The 22658-nt window shown below is 43.2% G+C and overlaps 1 protein-coding gene across 4 annotated transcripts; it reads left to right on the plus strand.

Moving 5' to 3' along the window:
- The first annotated feature begins 252 nt into the window (after positions 1–252).
- Positions 253–22118, plus strand: LOC121322925 (ephrin type-B receptor 3). 4 transcript variants are annotated; one of them, XM_041263546.1, is made up of 15 exons: positions 253–327; positions 3938–4610; positions 7333–7488; positions 8702–9037; positions 10338–10462; positions 10677–10839; positions 11318–11426; positions 12227–12279; positions 12472–12594; positions 13148–13437; positions 16549–16764; positions 16880–17029; positions 17392–17585; positions 19599–19754; positions 21032–22118. In XM_041263546.1, the coding sequence occupies exons 1-15, from the start codon at positions 271–273 to the stop codon at positions 21138–21140; spliced, it is 2910 nt and encodes a 969-aa protein (XP_041119480.1). In that variant the 5' UTR covers positions 253–270; the 3' UTR covers positions 21141–22118. The 4 variants fall into 4 exon arrangements, with proteins under 4 accessions (XP_041119480.1, XP_041119481.1, XP_041119482.1 ...); XM_041263547.1 differs by having other exon boundaries at positions 13190–13437; XM_041263548.1 differs by lacking the exon at positions 19599–19754 and having other exon boundaries at positions 13190–13437.
- The last annotated feature ends 540 nt before the right edge of the window (positions 22119–22658 follow it).

A 22658-nucleotide genomic window follows, 5' to 3' on the forward strand; every position in this document is an offset into this window, starting at 1 on the left:
AAAAGTTATATTTTAGAACAATTATTGACTGTTTAATGGGTAATCTGCAAGTGTGGTAAATTACAGGAGGCTGTCCTCTTCATGAGAATCATTTAAACCACATTCAAACAACAAAAGCATGTATACAAAACTGCAGCAGTGCCATTTTATTGTGCTACGGTCTCTGAACCAAAGGGGCTACAACTGATTGCTTTTGGATTGAGGGGCACTCTGGGGTTGTGATTTATGTATATTAATTTGGTTTCTCTGTCTTCTTTTTCAGAAACTTTAATGGACACAAAATGGGCCATATCAGAGCTAGCCTGGACATCCCATCCAGAGTCTGGGGTAAGACAGGTCTCTCTGTTTAATAAGAGCACAGACAGTGGCAATCTGGAATACCAACACATGTTTCAAATAAAAAAAGAAAAGCTGTTTATGAGGTTTTTGTAAATACTTAGGTCTAAAAAAGAAATTGTATTCCTCATGAGTTTGCTAACAGGAACAGACGCTCTACAGTGGGGCTTCTTTCTGTTCTATGCAAACTCAATGAACATGGTCCAGCGTGATTTTATAGACACAGCACTGTGGTGTTGTGTTGTTTTGCAACCCCCTGCTCAACAGCTCTCCCCCCCTCCCTCTCACATTCCTGACAGCCCGCCAGCAGCCCATTGAAAGCATTTTGCTTTATTTGAACATTTCCTTGGCCATGTTTTAGGGAGCTGAATCACTAAACCCCTATCTCTGTATCCTGCCTCCTTTCAGGGAAAGACCACAAGACAGTCCGTGCTGCCAAAGAGGTGCAGAGAGCAAGATTTTTATAAAATAGCTCTGTTAATATTATTGAGTGGATCGGATTAGACCCTATACAGCCTCCAGAAAACTATTGCAAAAGGGATTTATGTCCCAAGAGTTTATTCCTAGAAAGCAAATGTATTGAAAAAGAAAAGGATGCTGGGCTGCTTTCACTGTGATTGGGATTTATAGAACATTTTGTCTTGGTGAAAGCTTGGTGCAGGCTTGTTCTCAGTATGACCCTAGTAAAAACTCCTTTGAGCTGCCAAGATATTTAACCCCCTGCTCTGTAGTTCCATGGCTCTGTTTTGTGCTGATCCAAGGGTAGTCAACCTTATTATAGTTCTCACACATTAAATCTGCTCCAGGGCTGTCCTGGGCTTTGTGACTTGACTTTACCAGCCTGCTTTACGCTTGCATCTACTTTCATTCATCCAGCCCAGCTGTTCACAATCCCCCTTTACTTCCGAGCAACTTAATGACAACAAAGAAAGTGACAGTGCTGACCCCCTGCAGCCTTCCCCAGTAGCCTGCTCTTCACCCCCAGGATCAACCTGCACAAAACAGCAGGCTTCGGGTAGGAGGGGACGAAGAGGCATAAACAACACAACGTGCTCCCACCAGATGTTCATTTGGTAACCCTCTCCCAATAGTTCACCACACAATGCAGGTTGACAAGGTTAAGACACAGTTCTAAACATGGTTTTAACGGCATGGCCCATATGCAAGGAGTGGGGCTTAGATGTATTGGAGAGGACAGCGGTGATGCACTGTGCAGTGTGTGCAGCAGTGATGCACTGTGCAATGTGTGCAGTTTGTGCAGCAGTGATGCACTGTGCAGTGTGTGCAGTGTGTGCAGTGTGCACTGTGCAGTGTGTGCAGTGTGTGCAGTGTATGCAGTGTGTGCAGTGTGTACAGCAGTGATGCACTGTGCAGTGTGTGCAGCAGTGATGTACTATGCAGTGTGTGCAGAAGTAATGCACTGTGCAGTGTTTGCAGTGTGTGCAGCAGTGATGCACTGTGCAGTGTGTGCAGAGTGTGCAGTAGTGATGCACTATGCAGATTGTGCAGTGTGTGCAGCAGTGATGCACTATGCAGTGTGTGCAGAGTGATGTACTGTGCAGTGTGTGCAGCAGTTATGCACTGTGCAGTATGTGTAGTGTGTGCAGCAGTGATGCACTGTGCAGTGTGTGCAGAGTATGCAGTAGTGATGCACTATGCAGAATGTGCAGTGTGTGCAGTAGTGATGCACTGTGCAGTGTGTGCAGAGTGATGTACTGTGCAGTGTGTGCAGCAGTTATGTACTGTGCAGTATGTGTAGTGTGTGCAACAGTGATGCACTGTGCAGTGTGTACTGTAGTTCTGTCAGTTACATAGGGCAGTCATGTACTTGGCGCTGGGGAGTTGGGGGGTAGTCAGTAGTCAGGATTTCAAGCCACAGCAATTGAGTAAAAAGAATTCCAGTTGAGTTTGAGCTTATTCTGAACTTCAATTACCAACAAAAGCCTTTCACAGCAGTTTAAGTTCACTTTGTTTTTAACAGAGAGATATATGGCACTTTTGATGTGAGCTGTCACTACTGAAACAACAGAAAGTCAAACAGGCTCGTTCCCTTGTTACGCAAAATCAAAAGCCGCTGTGCTTTGCGGCGCCTGCGCTAAGTGCTCTCTCAGCTTGGGCAGATGTTTGCGGACCTGTCCTCAACATTCCTGGCTCAAGGGTTCTTTTTTATAGCTTAATTTGGTCTGTATTGCCCTAAGAAAACTCTGGTGATGACAAGCATACTCTGAGAAGGCTGAGTGCCGCAGAGCACTCCGCTCTGTGCAATCCTCCCCTCTCCAATGATCGCTCAATCCTTCTGCACCGTCAGACAACAGGAAAAAGCTTTCAAGAGACTCTTGTTTAAGCTTTAGCTGCACTCTGAGTGCTTCTTACTCCTGTTTGTGAACACCACCCAGGTTCTTTGAGCTCAACAAGGTTTTGTTAGATGAAACCCTTTTCCTTTCTGCCTGCTTAACAGTGGCAGTGGGGGTTGTGAGGGAGACTGAAAGCAAGATAAGCCCAGGTTTGAGTATCACCTTTTATGTTTGCAAAATGAGCCTACTTATTAAAAAATAATAATAAAAAAATGTTAAAAAAGGTTTTCTAAAAGAGTAAGGGCAATTATGTGAGCAAATGTTTCCAAATCTAAATTCAGACAGTTTAATTAGGGCCAAACCTGGCATTTTACTCACTTTCAAATGGATACACTAAAGAGAGTCTCACACACACACACACACACACACACACACACACACACACACACACACACACACCCCACACACACCACACTAAAGGCCCGCCTGTGTGTCGGGACGGCGACAACCCCCAGATTGATTGGCCGGCAGCCGCCTGTTTCTACAAGTGCTTTATTAACTAACCCCGCTGTTTCTAAAGTGCTTATTGATTGGCTGTGTGATGATTGATTTCTTTCCACCTCAATTGATTTTCTTTTCTTTCAACCCATCATTTACTAGGATAGCTCAATGAAGAAGTGTCTATTTGCCAGGATGTCTATTTGACGGCTCGATAAATAGCCCGTCACACGTGGATCCATATAATTATTCTCACTAAAATCCATGCCGATTAAAAGCAATGCCCTAGTTCAGCACTCCATTTGCTTGGAAGTTACCAGGCAAATCCCTGCTTCCCTGGGCAAGCATCACAATGAGAATGGAGGTGTGGAGAAACAGGTTTGATTATCTGACAGTGCAAGTACATTAATAAACAAATATGTTCTCTGAGAAAGGGTGAGGCACAGACAAAAGAATGCACACTATTTTCAATGCATATCTTTGTGACTGACTTCAAACACACAACTATTAAAAGACTGATAATTTTAGTCCTAACAAAAAAAAAAAAATCAACAATGTGCGATTTCCTAACAAAAAAACAACAACATTTAAAGGACTCTCGAGTACACTGGTATTAGTGCTATGCTTGCACTACATTCAATTTCATGTCTATTTGTATGTGTCTTTTTACCAGTGGGGTCATGAAATAATTTTAGAGCAACGTACTGTTATCTCCATAACTTGTTTAGTCAGCTTCTAAAACAATTGTGATTTTGTTTGCCCTGGAACTGACTCTTCCTTTTTGTCTGTCCTGCTCTGTCACCCTCTAGTGGGAGGAGGTGAGTGGCTACGACGAGGCCATGAACCCCATCCGCACCTATCAGGTGTGCAATGTGCGTGAGATGAACCAGAACAACTGGCTACGGACTGGCTTCATCCACCGCAAGGATGTGCAGAGAGTGTACGTGGAGATGAAGTTTACTGTGCGAGACTGCAACAGCATACCCAATATCCCAGGCTCCTGCAAAGAGACCTTCAACCTCTTTTACTACGAGTCTGACTTGGACTCAGCCACAGCTAACAGCCCCTTCTGGATGGAGAACCCTTACATCAAGGTGGACACCATCGCCCCGGACGAGAGCTTCTCCAAGCTGGAGTCAGGCCGGGTCAACACCAAAGTGCGCAGCTTCGGACCTCTGTCCAAGAGTGGCTTCTACCTGGCTTTCCAGGACTTGGGGGCCTGCATGTCTCTCATCTCCGTGAGAGTTTTCTACAAGAAATGCTCCACCAGCATTGCCAGCTTCGCCCAGTTCCCCGAGACAGTGACAGGCGCGGAGGCCACTTCTCTCGTCATCGCCCCGGGGACCTGTATCCCTAATGCCCTGGAGGTGTCCGTCCCTCTCAAGCTGTACTGCAATGGAGATGGGGAGTGGATGGTTCCCGTGGGAGCCTGTACCTGCGCTGCCGGATTTGAACCTGCGATGAAGGACACCGAGTGCCTAGGTGAGTGCGCGTTGCCATGGTGCATTCTGAACTGCTTTCACTTTCTAATTAATTACATTCAATGAACAAGTACCTCAAAATACACCAGAAAGCTTTATCTGAAGAATGTGCTTTTTTTCTTTTTTTTTTTGCAGACTTCATAGATTAAATAAAGTTTGGCACCCCAGTTTAGGTAACTTTTCTAAAAAGAAACCAACAACAACATAGAGCATATGATCAAGTATCAAACCTTTTGTTTTTATAAATCTATCCAATAAAACTGGGAATTTGCAAGATGATAGACTATCCATTGTGGGTGAATTTCTCATACAATACCTTTACTAAGGAGGGGGAAAACACAGGCCAAGGTCTCTGTCTCTCAGACCCCTACCAATGCTATCGAGTTCATCATTTGAATCCCTTCCCTACCTCTCTCACTATCATGCCTGCTGTCTGTACAGCAGCGGTACTGCATTAGCTTAAGCCAATGATTAAAAATGCATTTCCACCTTCAGAGGTCTGATTATTATTATGTGCACAGCTGTAAATCTCTCCGCTTTTATTTAAAAACTCATTTGTTTACACCTGACGGCTCAAGGTTAAAACCCCAGTGACTGTGCCCAATAAAAAGGCTGTCTAATCAAGCCCCCGTAAGTGAAGACAGATCAATCTTGCAGCCACTCCTCTCCTGCGCATGAAATATCGCTAACCCGAAGGCCACTTCGGTCATTAATACCCTGCTCGTGCGAAGAGGACACCAGCATGGATATTAATCAGTGGCAGCAGTTTTCAGTTTTTTTTTTTTTTTTTACATACAAAAATGGACTCGCTGTTAAATGTCTGCAGGATTTACATTTGAGAAAAGAAAAAAAGAACATGCTGTCTGTAATAACGCTGAAGCCAAAGATCAGCACTTTTATACCTTAGGAAAAAAAACCATTAAAGGGACATTGTCTGATTTTTGCCAGTGAACATTAAACTGCTGCAGGTCTATAGGGGCTGTGGTGGGTACATGCTGGGGACTGACAGCCTACTGTGGCTGTCAGTGCTGGGTATACAACAGGCTTGTTTAAGGTCAATTATGGGAGAATTCAGACAGATCCATGTTGTTTAAACACTGCTGTAGAGAGAGCCGGAGTAGGTAGAACTATTGGAGATGATGAACGCTGTGGCTGGGACCTGACAGAGCACACTGAGCACAATGCAGAGTTCCTATATCCTTTCCTTTTTCCTCCTGAGCCTCTGCTGTAACAGTGAGGATGCAAACTGGATCTACCCAGAGAAGCCCTGGTAATACAAGACGGAGGCAGGGAAAGGCTCCTGAGAGGCTGCCCATGTTCTGGCGGAGAGCTCTTTGGGACAATACATTTGAACTTACTAAGTGGAAAAAGTTATTAATTAATTCATATTCCTGGTAAGGTGATACAAAAAAGTTGGAAAAGTTTAATTAGCCAAAAATAATTGATTTCTAGGTAATTATTTTTTTTTTAAATCAACACAATGCCTCATGTAGGCTGTCCTCAGCTCTAGACTCCTAGCCCAAACTTATGGTACTCTGCCACTTGTGGCTCAATTAGGGTTGAACAGACAACACATACACTATACTATACCGTATTACCTACGCTGGTTTTGTCCACTGCCAAATAGAAAGAGGACATACCGCACAAGATTTAAAGAATAAGGACCCGTCTGCTGTCTCTATTTGAGTGATTACTTGGTCTGACTGTATAATTGCAATTGAAATTGTGCTTCAGTATCTCTGCCATGACACTGTTCCTGATGTGTACAAGAATTAATAACATAATGCTGAATCTGTCATTTCCAGCTGTGCTTCACAGCTTTCTCTCCCACTCACAAGCAGTCTAATACCAAGAGACAGGGTCAACTGTACAAGTCACTGTGTGGACAAGTGTTTTATTTTTTTATTTTTTTATTTAATCTGTGGTGGTTTCTTAATGGAAAAGTTTGCTGATTGCATAATATACAAAAAAACAATAGGCTGCAGGACTTGAAATTCAAATTTCTGCAGAGTAGTGCAATCATTTTATTACACAACAAGCCTCTTCTTTCAAAGGCTGTGATTGATTTGTATTTAGTGTGGCATGTATTTGATATGAATGTAACTGGGTAAGCTTCACACGCGCATTTTATGCATATTGACTGTTTCAGTTTCACCAGCGCAATATGTTTTGGTCATTATTTATCAGAGATATTGACTACACTTTATGTTCTATCTCTGAAGGCTTTTACACCCTGAACTATGCCGCTGTTTCATTGTAACTGTCTCTCCCTCTCACTGTCTCTGGCCTGCTCCACTACTAGAGCTGAACTGAGCCCCCTCACAGGCACCCAAAGCTGTATTTTACTTGAGCATCACAAATGAATTTCCACGGATTATAATGTGTTTCCATGAGGTTGTGCTGGCATAAATGGAATAAAAAAAGCTCTATTGCAGTATTTAGTCCTTAAGTCCTTGTGAATTTGAATGATCTCCTTCTTGACTGAGTTACTCATTAAAGCATCTACAATTTTAAGCTTCAACACACCCTCTCCTGCTCCGCCACCCTCAGCAGGTTCTGATCTGCATTAATCATCAATTACATTTTCACCTGTTTACATTTACACACTTCTTGGCTTACTGCTCTGCCTGCCTTTGGGATAACTTACTTGTTTACATGCCCTGCTTTTCGAATCTCATCCTTTTTTGTCACACATGTAATAACCTTGTCTCTCCTCATTGCAGCCTGCAGCCCTGGCACCTTCAAGTCTCGCCAGGGAGATGGTCTCTGCTCGCCCTGCCCCCCGAACAGCCGTACTAGTTCGGGCGCTGCCACTGTCTGCTCCTGCCGAAACGGCTTCTTCCGCGCCGACAGTGACTTGCCTGAGATGGCTTGCAGCAGTGAGTACTAACCAGGCTGACCCCTCCTCACATGCACCAACACGCACACAGACACACACGCACACTAACACACACACACACACACACACAAGCACACACGCATACACTCACACACTGTATTCCAGTCAAGGCTCATTTCAACTCATTGTGGTTAGGTAAACTAGTATGTCTGTTAGTCTTTATAGCATGTCCTCTCCTTAATTCCTTTGGGTTTGTGTGCTGTGTTTCTGTGTATATATACTCTTAATACCACCCCCGCACAAACTCGCACACACGCACACACGCACACACAGCCACACGAGAAGGAGGAGTAACAGAGAACTGTCAAACTCACACACACTCATTCAATGAGCCAAACCAAGACAGATTATAGGTGTTGTTAATAACAGATCTGCAGCTAAATTACAATTCCAAGTGTCCTTGTTACATTTGTAAATTGCCTACATCTTCAAACAACCCAGCCTGACTCTGTGAGTGTTTCTGGCACAATTAGCAATATATTTACCTCCATAATTAGTGCTGCAGTAAATGTTTATCAGCTCTTTTATTATATGTGCTTCGGAGCTGATTGTGCTCGTCCTGCTGCAGATACTGTATTACAACAGGCTTGATTCCAGCCCTGCTGGGTATGGGGTTCCACTGCAGTTACAGTGTGGTTAAACTGCAGTCCAGCTACAGTACTGTGCTGCTGGATTGCACCAATTGTACTGTGTTGAATTCACTGCCTTCAGACTGGTGGAGTAGAAAAAGGAGAGCTTCTTTGAAACACCTGTTTAATTCTTAACTGTGAACCTCTGCTGTGGAAACAATTAGCACCCCCTGTAGTTTTGAGCTCAGGGGAAGTGTGTGATGTTGTAAATAGCTTGTTACAGGAGCTTGTTATAAAAAAGGCTCCTTATTAAAGCGAAAATAATCATCTCCAATGCTAGAAGCTCCTTATTAATATCTAAACAACACTGAAAAAAGCCATGCATAAGAGGATTGTAGACATGAAAATGAATTGCTTGTTTTTTTACACAAAGTTTTGCGGAAGCATGAAAGCCAATGCAATGGTAAATGGGCAGTTTTGGAAACTTTAGGTCTTTTGAGTTCACATTGGCTAATGTTGGTGGCTTTAGAAGTAGAGGTACATATTTGAGATGACAGTAGTGACCATTTGAGAATCTTCTTCCTCTTCTTCTTGCTAACCCCGCTCTGTTCTCCCTCTGTGCAGCTGTGCCCTCCTCCCCTCGCAGTGTCATCTCCAATGTGAACGAGACCTCCCTGGTTCTGGAGTGGAGCGAGCCACGGGACTCTGGTGGCCGTGACGACCTCCTGTACAATGTGATCTGTAAGAAGTGCAGCGTGGAGCGGGGCCTGTGCACGCGGTGTGACGACAACGTGGTGATCTCGCCACGGCACCTTGGCCTCATGGAGAAGCGGGTCTACGTCACCAATCTCCAGGCACACACGCAGTACAGCTTCGAGATCCAGGCCGTTAACGGAGTGTCCAGCAAGAGTCCCTACGCACCGCAATTCTCAGCCGTCAACATTACCACCAACCAGGCCGGTAGGTGATGACCGATATAACCTGAGGGTCTGGGGAGTTGTCTTGATAGCCTTGTATCAGTTTAAATGGGTACATCGCATCAAAGCATGCCAACGCCCCATCGGGTGTCCTTAGGGTACACAGAAAGGTTTCTGGTGTTGATTTATTTAGTATAATAAAGGTTAACTGCCTTGGGATGTCCATCCATCTTCTATAAAACTTTTCTCACTTTTCACCCGTAGTTTTTGTATTTAAATTTTTCTTCTATAGATTTGTCAGCGCTGGTCTCTTCCTTGCTTAACAGCAGCTCTGTCAGTAAAGGGATTATCCCCAGGTCCCCCTCTCTCCCCCTCTGTCAATCCCAATTCGAGTACAAAGGACTGGGAATCCCGTGTTATTTGCCAAAGGGATTGTGGACCCTCTAATCCTGATTGTTCGGAAGCGGTCATGGAATTAAAAGCGAGGATCGTCCCCGGGTGGCAGAATTTGGGGGTCAGGGGGGGTCGGAGAACCCTGTACTGTGGGGTCTACTCATGTTCACACAACAGATTAGCAGGGTTTCTCAGTGATGTCTGAGAGAGAACTCTGAATATTCATTTACCTTTAAGCAAAAAAATAAATAAGTGGTATAAGCAGTGAGTAGCCATGGTTACACAGTAACAAACAGCAGGAGGCCCCTTAATCCTGGGACTTCAGTTACAGGGTATCTGTCCGGAGGGCTTTGTCTTGTGGGTGAGACTGTGATCAGGCAGAGGTTTTTTTTTTTGGATGCCTTGTTAAGGAAGAGGAGAAGGAGGAAGGATAGAGTGAGAGAAGAGGGAGAGGGGAGGAATGACAAGTAAAAGATGAAAGCAGCAGAAATGACTTTGAGATGCTGCAGTGAAGTGAGGGAGAGAGGAGAGAAGAACAAAGATACAAAAACAGGAAGAAAAAAGAGAGTGACGGAGAGTGAGTGAGAAAAACAACAGGGCTTACAGGGAAAAAAGGAAGAGATGGATAGCTGGAGAGAGGGCAGTTTGAGGTGAGGTCGAATTAGAGGGTGAGGCTGACAGGAACATCATGGTGTAAGCAAGGTGTAAATGAGACAAATTCCTTCTGATCTGAATCTGGCTTGTTTATTAATACCTCCACCAGCATGCTGTGCAGTTCCTTTATCTGATACAACATGCCCTGTAGAGATAAGAAAAGGGATTTTTAAATGAGTTCCCAGTACAATAGGAAATTCTAGGTTGATGAATCATAACACGGGAATCATGTAATAGCATCTACTGTACAGTAGCTACTCCTGCTTTATTAAATTCTGCCTGGTTTCCTCTTGCAGCTCCCTCTGCGATTCCCACTGTTCACCTCATGGGGGCCACAGCGAGCACCATGAGCCTATCGTGGCTGCCCCCAGACAGACCCAACGGGATCATCTTGGACTACGAGATCAAGTACCACGAGAAGGTGAACAAAGCTAGTGTGAAAGGCTAGAGATATATTCTTTTCTTACTACCTCACCTGTATTGATATTTTCAGCCAATCCCCGGCAGCATTCAATAACATCTCTCACTCTCTCTCTCTCTCTCTCTCTCTCTCTCTCTCTCTCTCTCTCTCTCTCTCTCTCTCTCTCACACTCTCTCTCTCTTTCTCTCTCTGTCTTTGTTTCTCCCTCGCTCAGGGTCACGGTGAAGTGATTGCCCACACAGTGACCAGCCAGCACAGTGCAATCCGGATCGAGGGGCTCAAGCCTGGCACTCCCTATGTGGTCCAGGTCCGAGCCCGTACGGTAGCTGGATACGGACAATACAGCAGCTCCTCCTACTTCAGCACCAACCTGCAGAGTAGGTCCCCCTTATCACACACACCAGAGCCAGAAGGGCACACATGCAAACACACCACACTGATTTAGACAACCTCATAGGGTAATGCTAACCAACACAAATGAGGATGCATCTACTATATTGATTAATGTAGTTTTAATATATCAAGAGAGGTTCCCAGAAGTCAGTCACTGTTGATTCATTTGTTGATTCCTCCACAGTAATTTTTGCAGCTTTCCCATGGTTATACTGTACGTTTGCCAATGCACTTTACCATGCTTATCCAGGTTTTACAATGCTTACTTATGCTTTTCGATGCTTTCACTGTCCTTTTTTCACTTTGTTATGCTTTTACTATAGGAAGTGTATAATTTGTATAAGGGCTGTCCTTGTGGATAGTCGATCTATTCGGCAGTTCTTATAGTTTCATGTTAGAGTCTTTGCGTGTGAATGTTATGGATGTTAACGAAGGCTGATGGCTTTCCTGGCATGTTCACAGGCGTCCCGGAGAAGAATATTCAAGAGCAGCTGCCCCTGATCGTGGGCTCAGTGACGGCCGGGCTGGTCTTCATCATAGCTGTGGTGGTCATCATCATTGTCTGCCTCAGGTGAGCGTGTGCCACAGCCAGATCAGCTCTGTAACGCTGCGCTGGGCAGGCCGCTACAGCGCTCCATTTGCTTAGGTTGTTTGCAAGCAGATTCAGGGCTCCGTTCACAAAACTTTTATGGACTGCTTAAAGGAATGCTTGCTAATAAATCAAGCTTGCAGTTCACAATACCCTTCACAGGCGTATCTGTTGAAACGAGCAGGTGTTTTTTAAGTGCACAGGGAATGGCTGTCTATGAGAGATAGGAATCATAACGCACTCCCTCAATAAAGGAGATGTAGAGTGATATAGTGCAGTGCGGTTTTATCTGTTTTGAGACCTATAAACAGAAAAGCCCCTTGACCTCGGCCAGGTCAGTTTATGGCTGCTTCTCGCCCACGTACTGAGCAGAATATAAACGACTCATTTGAATGGTTTGTCTAACTCCAGAATCCATTAACTCTTTTATTGGTGTGTTTGAAGTGGAGGTAAAGACAGTGAGATTGGGCTGGAGTCATAAAGCCGGCAGACAGGGGGCTGGAGTTGCAACACAGACACTCTTTAAAGGGTTTGAAGAGTTTTACTGCAGAATAGAATCTCCCCAGGAAATTACATCGTTCCTGTTCCCAGGTTTTAAAGTCAGCCAGTCAGCTCCTACAGTGTGACTCAGCCGAGATCTCCAAGTGCAGTTCCAAAAACAAAACGCTCAAATAATATCCTGGTCAGTTTAGGAAAATAAAATAAAAATCCCCAAAAATAAAAAGATGTGATGATTTTATTCACTTATGATTGACTAATGTCCCTCCTGTCTTGTTAACTAGGAAACAGAGAAATGGTTCAGAGTCTGAATACACAGAGAAACTACAGCAGTATAGTAAGTTCTCTTTATAACTCACCTACATTGTAACAAATGTATTTAAAAAATACTTTTCATTGTTTTGATACTACTACTACTACTACTACTAATAATAATAATAATAATAATAATAATAATAATAATAATATAATAATAATAATAATAATTCCTAATTATAATTATTGATGTATTCATTTTAAATTGCTGTAGTCACTCCTGGAATGAAGGTCTATATCGATCCCTTTACCTACGAGGACCCCAACGAAGCGATCCGAGAATTCGCCAAAGAAATCGACATTTCTTGCGTGAAAATCGAGGAAGTTATTGGAGCAGGTAACTAGGTGCTCTTATCTTTTTTTTGTTTTAGAATGTAGCTCAGTCCCTCAGTTCTACCACTAGGGCACACTACATCCTAGTCCCTCAGCTCTAACCACTATATAAGGTAACAATCCCTCCATGTACCTCAGCTCGAATCACTATGTTACATTCCCTCCAAGTACCTCTGCTCTAACCACTAGGCAACTCCCCCTCCCACTCCCTCAGCTCTTAACACTAGATCAAACTGCCTCTGTAACACAACACAGACACCCTGCAGCTCAGTCCAAGCCCTTACTCAACACAATACCCCAGACTGTACACTGCCGCCCTCCAGCTCAGTAGGTGTGTGTGTGAGTGTGGCTATCACAGCAGTGAGCAGTGCTGTAAACCTGTTCATTTGCTGTGATTTCCCTCAGTGTTCTCCTGTGTCTCACACTGCCCCCTCCCTGCAGACCTTTAGGGCTGTGTGTGTGTGTGTGTGTGTGTGTGTGTGTGTGTTTGTGTGTGTGTGTGAATCACGGCATTGAGCAGTGCTGTAAACCTGTTCATTTGGTGTGATTCCCCTCAGTGTTCTCCTGTGTGTCTCACGCTGCTGCCTCCCGCTCTGCAGGTGAGTTCGGGGAGGTATGCCGCGGGCGTCTCAAGCTGCCAGGCCGCCGGGAGATCATCGTGGCCATCAAGACTCTGAAGGTGGGCTACACAGAGCGGCAGAGGAGGGACTTCCTGAGCGAGGCGAGCATCATGGGCCAGTTCGACCACCCCAACATCATCCACCTGGAGGGAGTGGTCACCAAGAGCCGGCCAGTCATGATCGTCACAGAGTTCATGGAGAACGGGGCGCTTGACTCTTTCCTTAGGGTAGGTCATTCCCTTCCATGATCATTATTGATAAGTCCTTATGAATTTCATTTTTTTGATAGCTTGGAATTGATGGTTGTCGTTCCTCCGTTTTGACTCAGTTGGTTAATCCTACACCTCTGCCCTACAGGAACTTACAGTGGCAATTTCATATAACATAAAATTGGCTCTGCTTCTTAACAGCGATACCATTTCCACCTGTACTAACGATTAACTCACTGTGCATGCTCTTTGTCTGCTGCCTGGAAGAGCAAAGACTGTGCTATTGACAAATACATAAATACATAAATAAATAAATAAATAAATAAATAAACACACAAAGAAAAAGGCAAAGACAGAGCTGGCAGCTTGCCAGTTTTGAGCTGTCTTTTATCATTCTGAGAGCTGGTTCGTATTCTCTGATCACCAGCTGGGCACCGTATCCATTGCAGCTGTCACTTAGAGGAGCCAAAAAATATCAAAGGCGTCTTCACTCGTGCTGGTGTGCCAGTGTAATTAATTACAGCAGCGAGGACTGCTGAGGGGTGACAGCTCTGCTGGCAGTTAAACCAACAGCATCAGAGAGTCAGGAGGGCAGTAGGGCTGAACTGCTCCTTAGAGCTGCAGCTCAGCGATGGGCCACGAGACAAGGAGACAGATTCACTTAACCTGGAGTGGAATTACAAGCGGGACTCTGCAGGAATGTTCTTTTCAGTAAACAGATTGCTGACATTGTTTAAACTGAAGGTTGCTGTTCCATACCGCAGGTTTGCACTTCAATCCTGCAGTATAGCTGGATGCTGTAAAACAAGTAGATTATATTATGAAATTGTAAGAGCAACAGCGAACTCTTCATACCTAACTAGCCATCTGCTTCTCACAGTCCTATTCTGCTCTATATAAATACTTGGGTACTTTTGAACAGGTCTTAATAATTACCTGTCTAGCGAGTGCACTTGGAAACTATTTCTGGTCTTATCTGTGCTTAACTGTGCACATTAGCTTTCAATTTTGTTTTTTTTTATTGCTGTACAGTGAAGCCTGTCTAAGGCAGCATTGCTTGGGACTGGGAAATTGTGCCCAATGTATACAGTATGCTAAATTACAGAGGTATTGCAAAATTGCATAACCTTTAATTCAAGATTTGCATTCATTTTATTTCCACCATTATGTAAACAAGGATGTTGGTGTAGATGTACCAGATCTGTGGGTCAGGTCATTATTTACACAACATACTTGATTTAAATTTAGAAAAAAGTCACACTACTTGGTGCCAGGCTGCACAGTCAGATTCACTTTGGTTTTAGGCAGACAAGACTCCAGATTCCAGAATTATTTTTATTATTATTATTTTATTTCTTAGCAGACACCCTTATCCAGGATGACTTTCAATTGTTACAGATATCACATTATTTTTATAGGACAGGTTTTACTATATATTAATTGTGCAGCATGGTTGATGTTTGTATACAATCTTATTTTAGGGGGTTTGTGATCCATAATATGTATATATGTTGCTACTGCCAAGATGTTATTTAAGTTATTTGAAAAAAAGAAGAGACAAATGCCTACCCACAGTATAGTTTAGTGAACTTTCTTTAATTTAAATGATAAATAATTATAATAATAATAATAAAAAAAAGATTTGTCATATTAAAAACCTCTATGCCAGGAATTCTCAACCCTGTCCCTTTCTGAAGAGTGCTTTTCATTCAGCTGATAAAGCATGACGCCTGTAGAGTGCTGCTCCGTAAAAGAAAAATCTACATTCTCATGGTGCAACAGACAGCAATATAAATTTCCATCGCACCGACAGAATTTCCAGATCTCTCTAATACTGCTTTGCGGTCCCTGACCCCAGGTTTATCAAACATCCCCAGCTGCAGGGTCAGCTGCACAATGTATACAATTCTATTAATAATCCTTCTCTTTTTTATATATATAAACCATGTATGAACCTTACTGCTGCAGGGGCCTCGACTATAATACATCCCCTCTCCGAGAGACAGTCGCAGAGAGACACAAATCACTCCCTGCAGGAAAATTAAACACTCGAGAGCCAGAAAAAAAGAAAAAACGTATTGCATGCAAAATTAATTTTTATGAACATTTTCATTCATTTATTGAAAGGTTTAGGTGGATCAGAGTGAACTGAAAACATTTGCAATGGTTAGTTAGTCTGATGCAGCAGATAGCGTTTTAAATCAGACGCTCAGACTTTCTGGAATGAAGGCTTTGTGCCCTATAGTGCATTGTGTCAGCTGTCTGCAGACACAGGTTCGACAGAGCGGTGCGTTCTTCTATCACCAGTCTGCTTGTGTACAATTAGGTGATTTATTGTATAATGTAGTTTCGATGTGTTCCCTTTTTTCCTTATTCCTAGAGAACAACTCATGTGATTGCGTGCATCTCTGTCCCTCCACAATGATCAGAGAAGTAAAGAATATGCTCCCTCTTCTGTCTCGCCTTTTCTCTCCTCTATTGGACTCTTTTCATCCCTCTCCTCTCTTCCCCCCTCTCTCAATCTCAGCAGCTCAGTTCAGACACCTCATGAATTTCAAAGCAGAGACTAAACCCTTTTCTTCTTTGCTGCTGCTGCCTTGACAGGATGGGAGCTGCAGACATCACAGCTCCGACCTTCAGGGCCCAGCGCTGCTGCTTAGTTCATGCAGAGTGCTAGGATTTCAGGCAGGATTATTTTAGATATGCAAGATCAGACATCGACGAGCGGGGCCTCTTTCTAATGAAAAATATTCCCAAATAATGTATGCATTTATTCATTTATGACGTTCAAGAAATGTATAGTGAAAGCAAGAACTTTCCGTGCTACAACAGTGCACATGTGCATAGTGAACACTTGTTACATATAAACGTACAGCACGAGATGGTCTGTATGAGAAAGAAACACAGTCAAGAGTTTTTAAGTCAAGAGTGTGTACTATTTTGTTCTCAGTTCAGCAATGGATTATTTCGGTTCACATGGCTCTCGCTGTTTTTTCAGTCTTGATAATGGTGGTTAATATTATCTCAGTCCTCGACTGAATGGGGGTCAATGTACAATGATCAACTTATGTTGCTATTGTTAATAACGATGAAGATTGTAACGTTTTTTTCTCCCTGTTACGTTTGCAGTTGAATGACGGTCAGTTCACGGTAATACAGCTGGTAGGCATGCTGCGCGGCATCGCGGCCGGGATGAAGTACCTCTCGGAAGCGAACTATGTGCACCGGGACCTGGCGGCCCGTAACATTCTGGTCAACAGCAATCTAGTGTGCAAGGTGTCTGACTTTGGGCTGTCCCGTTTCCTCGAGGACGATCCCACAGACCCGACCTACACTAGCTCGCTGGTAAGAGCATAGACCTCAAATACCAAACCCCCAAATACACCACTTCAGGCTTTTAAAAGGGTTCAGTTTGAGAGGAGGTGTTTTATTAAGGCATGTCGCATGTTTCTTCCCACAGGGAGGTAAAATCCCGATCCGGTGGACGGCGCCCGAAGCAATTGCGTACCGGAAGTTCACCTCGGCCAGCGATGTGTGGAGCTACGGGATTGTCATGTGGGAAGTGATGTCATACGGAGAGAGGCCCTATTGGGACATGTCCAACCAGGACGTAAGTGTTTGAGATCACCAGTCCAAACCAGCAGTGCCATATAAACTGCCATAGATCCCTCTTTTAACAACCAAAACAGTAACAGAACTTAATGGAGTAAATTGTATTTAGCAATGTTAAGAAGGGTAATATCTGACAACAGCAGTGTTTACATCTGCCACTGTTAGGATCATTAAAATAGACCTCACAGTGCTTTATGAAATGATAACAACGAAATGATTATTATTTTTTTTACTACTAATTTATTTAGCAGTGTTTCATGTTTTGAATATGTGCTGGCCAATCATAGCTCTGCACTAGTAGAGTATGTGAATCATGCTGACTCTCTGCCCCCCCCTCCCCGCCTGTCCCCTTCTCTCTAGGTGATCAATGCAGTGGAGCAGGATTACCGGCTCCCCCCGCCAATGGACTGTCCCACTGCTCTGCATCAACTCATGCTGGACTGCTGGGTGAAGGACCGGAACTTGCGGCCCAAATTTGCCCAGATCGTCAACACGCTGGACAAGCTGATCCGCAACGCTGCCAGCCTCAAGGTCATCTCCAGCGTCCACTCAGGGTGAGCATCTTGCACATGCTGCATTAAACCCATGGCTGGACATTGCATTGGGTTACAGGGATTGGGTTTTTAGAGAAGTAGTCACCAATAGCAAAAGATTCAAACGAAGACTGCCAGCACACCCTTGGAGGTCTATGTGAAATAGCCCTGGTGTTCATTGTAGAGTCAGTCTCTCAGTATGCGTGGATATTTACTTGTGTCATACCTGCCCTGTTAATAAACAGAGCAGATCAGGTTCCTATGCAGTCAGAGAGGACTAGTTGCTCTCTTTCCGTAAAAACTAAATTAATCTTTAAGGTTGATATGAGAGAGAGAGAGAGAGAGAGAGAGAGAGAGAGAGAGAGAGAGAGAGAGAGAGAGAGAGAGAGAGAGAGGCAGACAAGTTTATGCTGATGTCATTATTGAAAAGATTTAATGTCTGTAATTAGCTAGATCAAGGGAGCAAAAGGGCAATGTCTTTAATTGCTTTCTAATGAGATTGTGAACGACCTGGAGGAAATGCCTCCCTCTGCAGGTTTGTGATAATTGGATCTTTATTACTGGAGCAGCCTTTTTAAAAAGTATGTCCAGACCTTTCGCCATAGGCTTCACAATGCCACCCAGTCCATTGACCGCCCTGTATTAGTTCTTTCAAAGAAAATATTTGGATTGTTTGTTTCAGAAGGTTTCTACTGCATAGCCTTGTTTAAATCATCTACTCTGATAAGTAATGTAAAATTCATGAGTTGTTCTGACACACTTAAGATTCTCATATTAATATGACTATCTGAAAAATAATCCTATATAGATACACGTGTGTGTGTGTGTGTGTGTGTGTGTGTGTGTGTGTGTGTGTGTGTGTGTGTGTGTGCGTGTGTGTGTGTGTGTGTGTGTGCGTGTTCGTGCATGGGTATGTGTGTGCGTGAGCATCCAAGTGCACAGGGTGGGTGTGTGTGCATGTGCGCGTTTTGTGTGTGTGTGTGTGCGTGTTCATGCATGTGTCTGTATGTGTGTGCGTGTGCTCGTGCATGGGCATGTGTGCGTGTGTGTGTGTGTGTGAGCGTGCACGTACATGGGTGTGTGTGGGGGCATGTGTGGGTGTGTGTGTGCATACGCGGGGTAGTGTGTGTGTCTGTGCTGGTGCATGCAGGCGTGCTTGCGTATATTAACTTTGAGAGTCATCTGGTGAGTGTCAGACACAAAATGATAAGACTGGTAACCTTTTCACTGAAGTAAGATCGTTATCTATGAACTCATGCTGCTGAGCATTTGGGAGACAAAGAGCTGTATTGGTTACATAACTGCCTGCTCTAAATTAAACTACAGGGAAAAGCCAACAGTGATCCATTAAGTAGCTCCAGTTTTCATTAATGAAGTCAGTATAGAGTTTGTCAGTTTGGGGCTTATTAAATACTCACTCTTTCTATCACAGCTTTACAGGCACAGCTGGTGGCACTTTTATTCAGTAGGTCCTCTATGTTCTGTTATTAAGTTTTTAAGATGATTAAGGAAAGTTAGGTAATACATTGGTCTTTATGTGCCTGTGAAAGGTGAGGGACTGACAGCACAGGAAACTGAAGCTCTCTGTCTCTATACGAGATAAAATCCATGGGAGCAAAGGGCTTATTAAAATGACAGAATTGAGAGGTGCTGTTTATTTGATGTGGAAGCAGTGTTCCAGGTTGTCAATTTTGATTTTTCTGTTGGAAGGGAGGTTGAGGATTTGGATTTGCAATGTAGGGATTGAGGAGAGGCGTCCCATTGCAAAGCTGTAGTTAGGACCCTTCTTGACCTTGTCATTTACACCTGAGCGTTTGGCTGAAAATTGTAGCAAAACCTGCTTCAGTGGCTCAGACTGCTGTGTAACAATGGTCTTGTGATTCTCGCGCCTGATAGAGGGTGAAAGGTCGTGGAGTTTGAGGTTCTGCAGCGGGACTGTAGGCTCTGGCCCCCCTTGCAGGGCGGTTTGGGATGTGTTTCGGGACTATAGACGTTGCTAACCTGTCCCCCTGCTGTCACTCTCTGTCCCTGCAGGGTGTCCCAGCCCCTGCTTGACCGCTGTGTACCCGACTACACCACTTTCACCACTGTGGGCGACTGGTTGGATGCAATCAAGATGAGTCGCTACAAAGAGAACTTCCTGAACGCTGGTTTCGCCTCCTTTGACCTGGTCGCTCAGATGACAGCAGAGTGAGTGCCACTTACAGCACACAGAACCTAGTACAACAGTTACAATGTGCTTCTCAGGATGTATAATCACTTCTGGTCTAGCCTAACTAGTCAGTAGTTTAACTCCTGCTTTGCCAAGCCATTATGGTGATGTTAAACTGCAGTTATACAGAGGTAATGGGGAAGTTAAGCTTGCAGATACCATTTGATTTTAAGTGATAACGAAGCATGCCATTTAAGTGACTTGAAATTGCAATTAGAGGGCATTTGCTTAATTTCAGTTTGAACAAAAGATGGTTTAACTACACTTGTCTACTGCTGCTGCTTGTACTAAATTAATCATCCTTCCAAAGCTATAAAAATACAGGAAGGCACGAACCAGCTGGTAACCAGGTGGGCTATTTCAGTCAAGTTAGGTCAGGAAAATCAATTTGAAAAATAAGGTAGCCAAGACAGCCCTGATTAAAAGCAGTTACCTCCCCTTCTATTTACTGCTGGAAAAAAGGAAAAGATCAATTGCACTATTATGAGTAAGTTAATTAATGATGATGACAATAATAATAATGAAAGAGAAAATCTAACGGTTAGCACAAGAAAGACGGGTGCTGGAAATGAGTATGGGGGCGGGAATTCATTTTAATTTGGCTCAGTGACAGGTGTGCAAAATAATGATTTTTGTTCAAAATGCGTTGTAATTCACCTGATGGTTTTCATTTATTATAATTTTATCCTCCATTGCAGCTATTATTAGGAAGCTCAGCAATAGGAAAAAAAAATGTAATTAATTTGTATAAAATAAAAGTGATAAGGAACGTTTAACAGGGAAACAGGCTTCTGATTAGCAGTCATGCAGAAACCGCAGCCAATGTATGAAGTTTAATGGCTTTTTGAGACAAGCAATTATTTGTATTATTCTTTTTTTTCAGAAGCAAACAAAGTGTGAATATCGCTTATGTTTGACTTTCAGTGCCTAGTTGCTGGCAAAGTGACATTTATACTCAGCTTCAACCAGATTCTTTCTTTGTCTCTATGATATTAAATCTAGCATGGACAGACCCTCTCATAGCCATGGGTTCTTGGTGTGTACTCTTCTGTCTCTGGAACGGTTGGTATTTAGTCCCTCTCAATGTCTGGTATAGCACTGCATTGATACCTATATAAACATTGTACCAATTCACATTGTCACTCATTTCTTCAAAGCTGCAGTACTTTTTATGCTGTTGCTTGTGCAGAAAGGATTGGAGCTAATGTTTATGTACGGGCAGCATTTATTTACTTTCTCATTACTTGTTTTGCAGAGATTTGTTGAGGATAGGGGTAACGCTAGCAGGGCATCAGAAGAAAATCCTCAGCAGCATTCAAGACATGCGCCTGCAGATGAACCAAACATTGCCTGTCCAGGTTTGAGAGAAGAGCACCCCCAACACCGAATTTTCTTGGAGAACCCCAGGTGCCCAGCATACTCTATCAATCGAACCCTGGCTTGCAGTGCCTCAGACACTTTTCCTCTGTTACTATGTCACTGTATTTTCAATTCATGTGTCTGCCATGGGACAAGCTTTTGCGTGTGTTTATGTGTTTGGAGGACAGCGAATGCTGAAAAAAAAAAACTCCCAGAGAAAGAAAGAGAGACTTGGTAAAAGAAGAAACTTTGGACTTTTAAAAGCTAGCAAGGGTTTATTGATCCTACATCTTTAATGTTTTTGTTGCGTTTTGGTTTTAAAGTCTTCATATTGAAGATGATCTATGGAAACACCACAATCCTAAGACAGTTGTTGCATTTTGTGTTTGAACTTCCATGAGTGGATGGACAGAATCTCTTATACAACTTTTATGGAATTCTTATAAATGGCGGAACGACTCCAGATAGAAATATTATGGAAAGAAGAAGAAGAAGAAGAAGAAGAAGAAGAAGAAGAAGAAGAAGAAGAAGAAGAAGAAGAAGAAGAAGAAGAAGAAGAAGAAGGTCAAGTTTGGATTCAGTGTTTTTGAAACAGGATTGGTGTGACTCTCTTGGGGTGTATGTATGAGTTTGGGTTAGGGTTAGAGTTTGGGAGTGTTTTGATTCTTTCACGTGCACACCCCCTCTCCAGCCATCAGCAGAGAGTAAAAAAAGGAAATGACAAATCTTTGTGCATGTTGAAAAGTGCTTCAAATTGTCTCCTTAACCCAAGTGGAAATACAAAAATATTTAGGTATAAAAAATTGACATAACTGTCATTTTGTATAAGCAGAGGACTTCATTTTTAACGGATGTCCATGGATTTCCTTTTTTTTCCCACTGAAGGACAAATGACCATTTGAGCTGTGGATTTAAAATATAATAAACAAACAAAAAAAGAACAACTTAAATAAATAATATAAACTGATTTTTTTTTGTATTAATTATTTTTTTTAATTACCTACAAAAATGCAACAAACAAAACACAAGTCACAGCAACAACAAAAGGACTTCCAGAAAAAAAGCAAGACTGGATATCTGTAGCACATGTGAATGGGCTAAAATGAAATAGGGGGTGAGGGTGGGGGTGGGGGGGTTTAATCTGTTTTTTTGGGGCATGGCGTGGGATGGGGGGGGAGGTGCCACAGGAGAAGAAAAGGCTATATAAGCCACGGATGATGTACTTGCAAAGCAAGTGTGGCCTGTTGTGTACTAACCTTCACTGGAGCCTGTGTAATCAATACAACAGCTCATTGATAACTCATCAGCTTGGGATCTCAATCACAGTGTTGGATTCTCAGATCAGATTTCAGGACATTAAGATTGATGAGTGCATTTGTAATATGTTTTTGTATATACTGTTCAGCATGGGATGGTGTGTTCCCATGAGGTAAACAGCAGGTGCTTTAAAACATGAGTGCAATGAAGCCCAGTCTGACAGGAAGAAGCTGGAAGCTGCTTGTACAGCCCCTAGCTTTTCACCT

The sequence above is a fragment of the Polyodon spathula genome, chromosome 11 (assembly GCF_017654505.1).
Source record: "Polyodon spathula isolate WHYD16114869_AA chromosome 11, ASM1765450v1, whole genome shotgun sequence".
Taxonomy (NCBI): Eukaryota; Metazoa; Chordata; class Actinopteri; order Acipenseriformes; family Polyodontidae; genus Polyodon; species Polyodon spathula.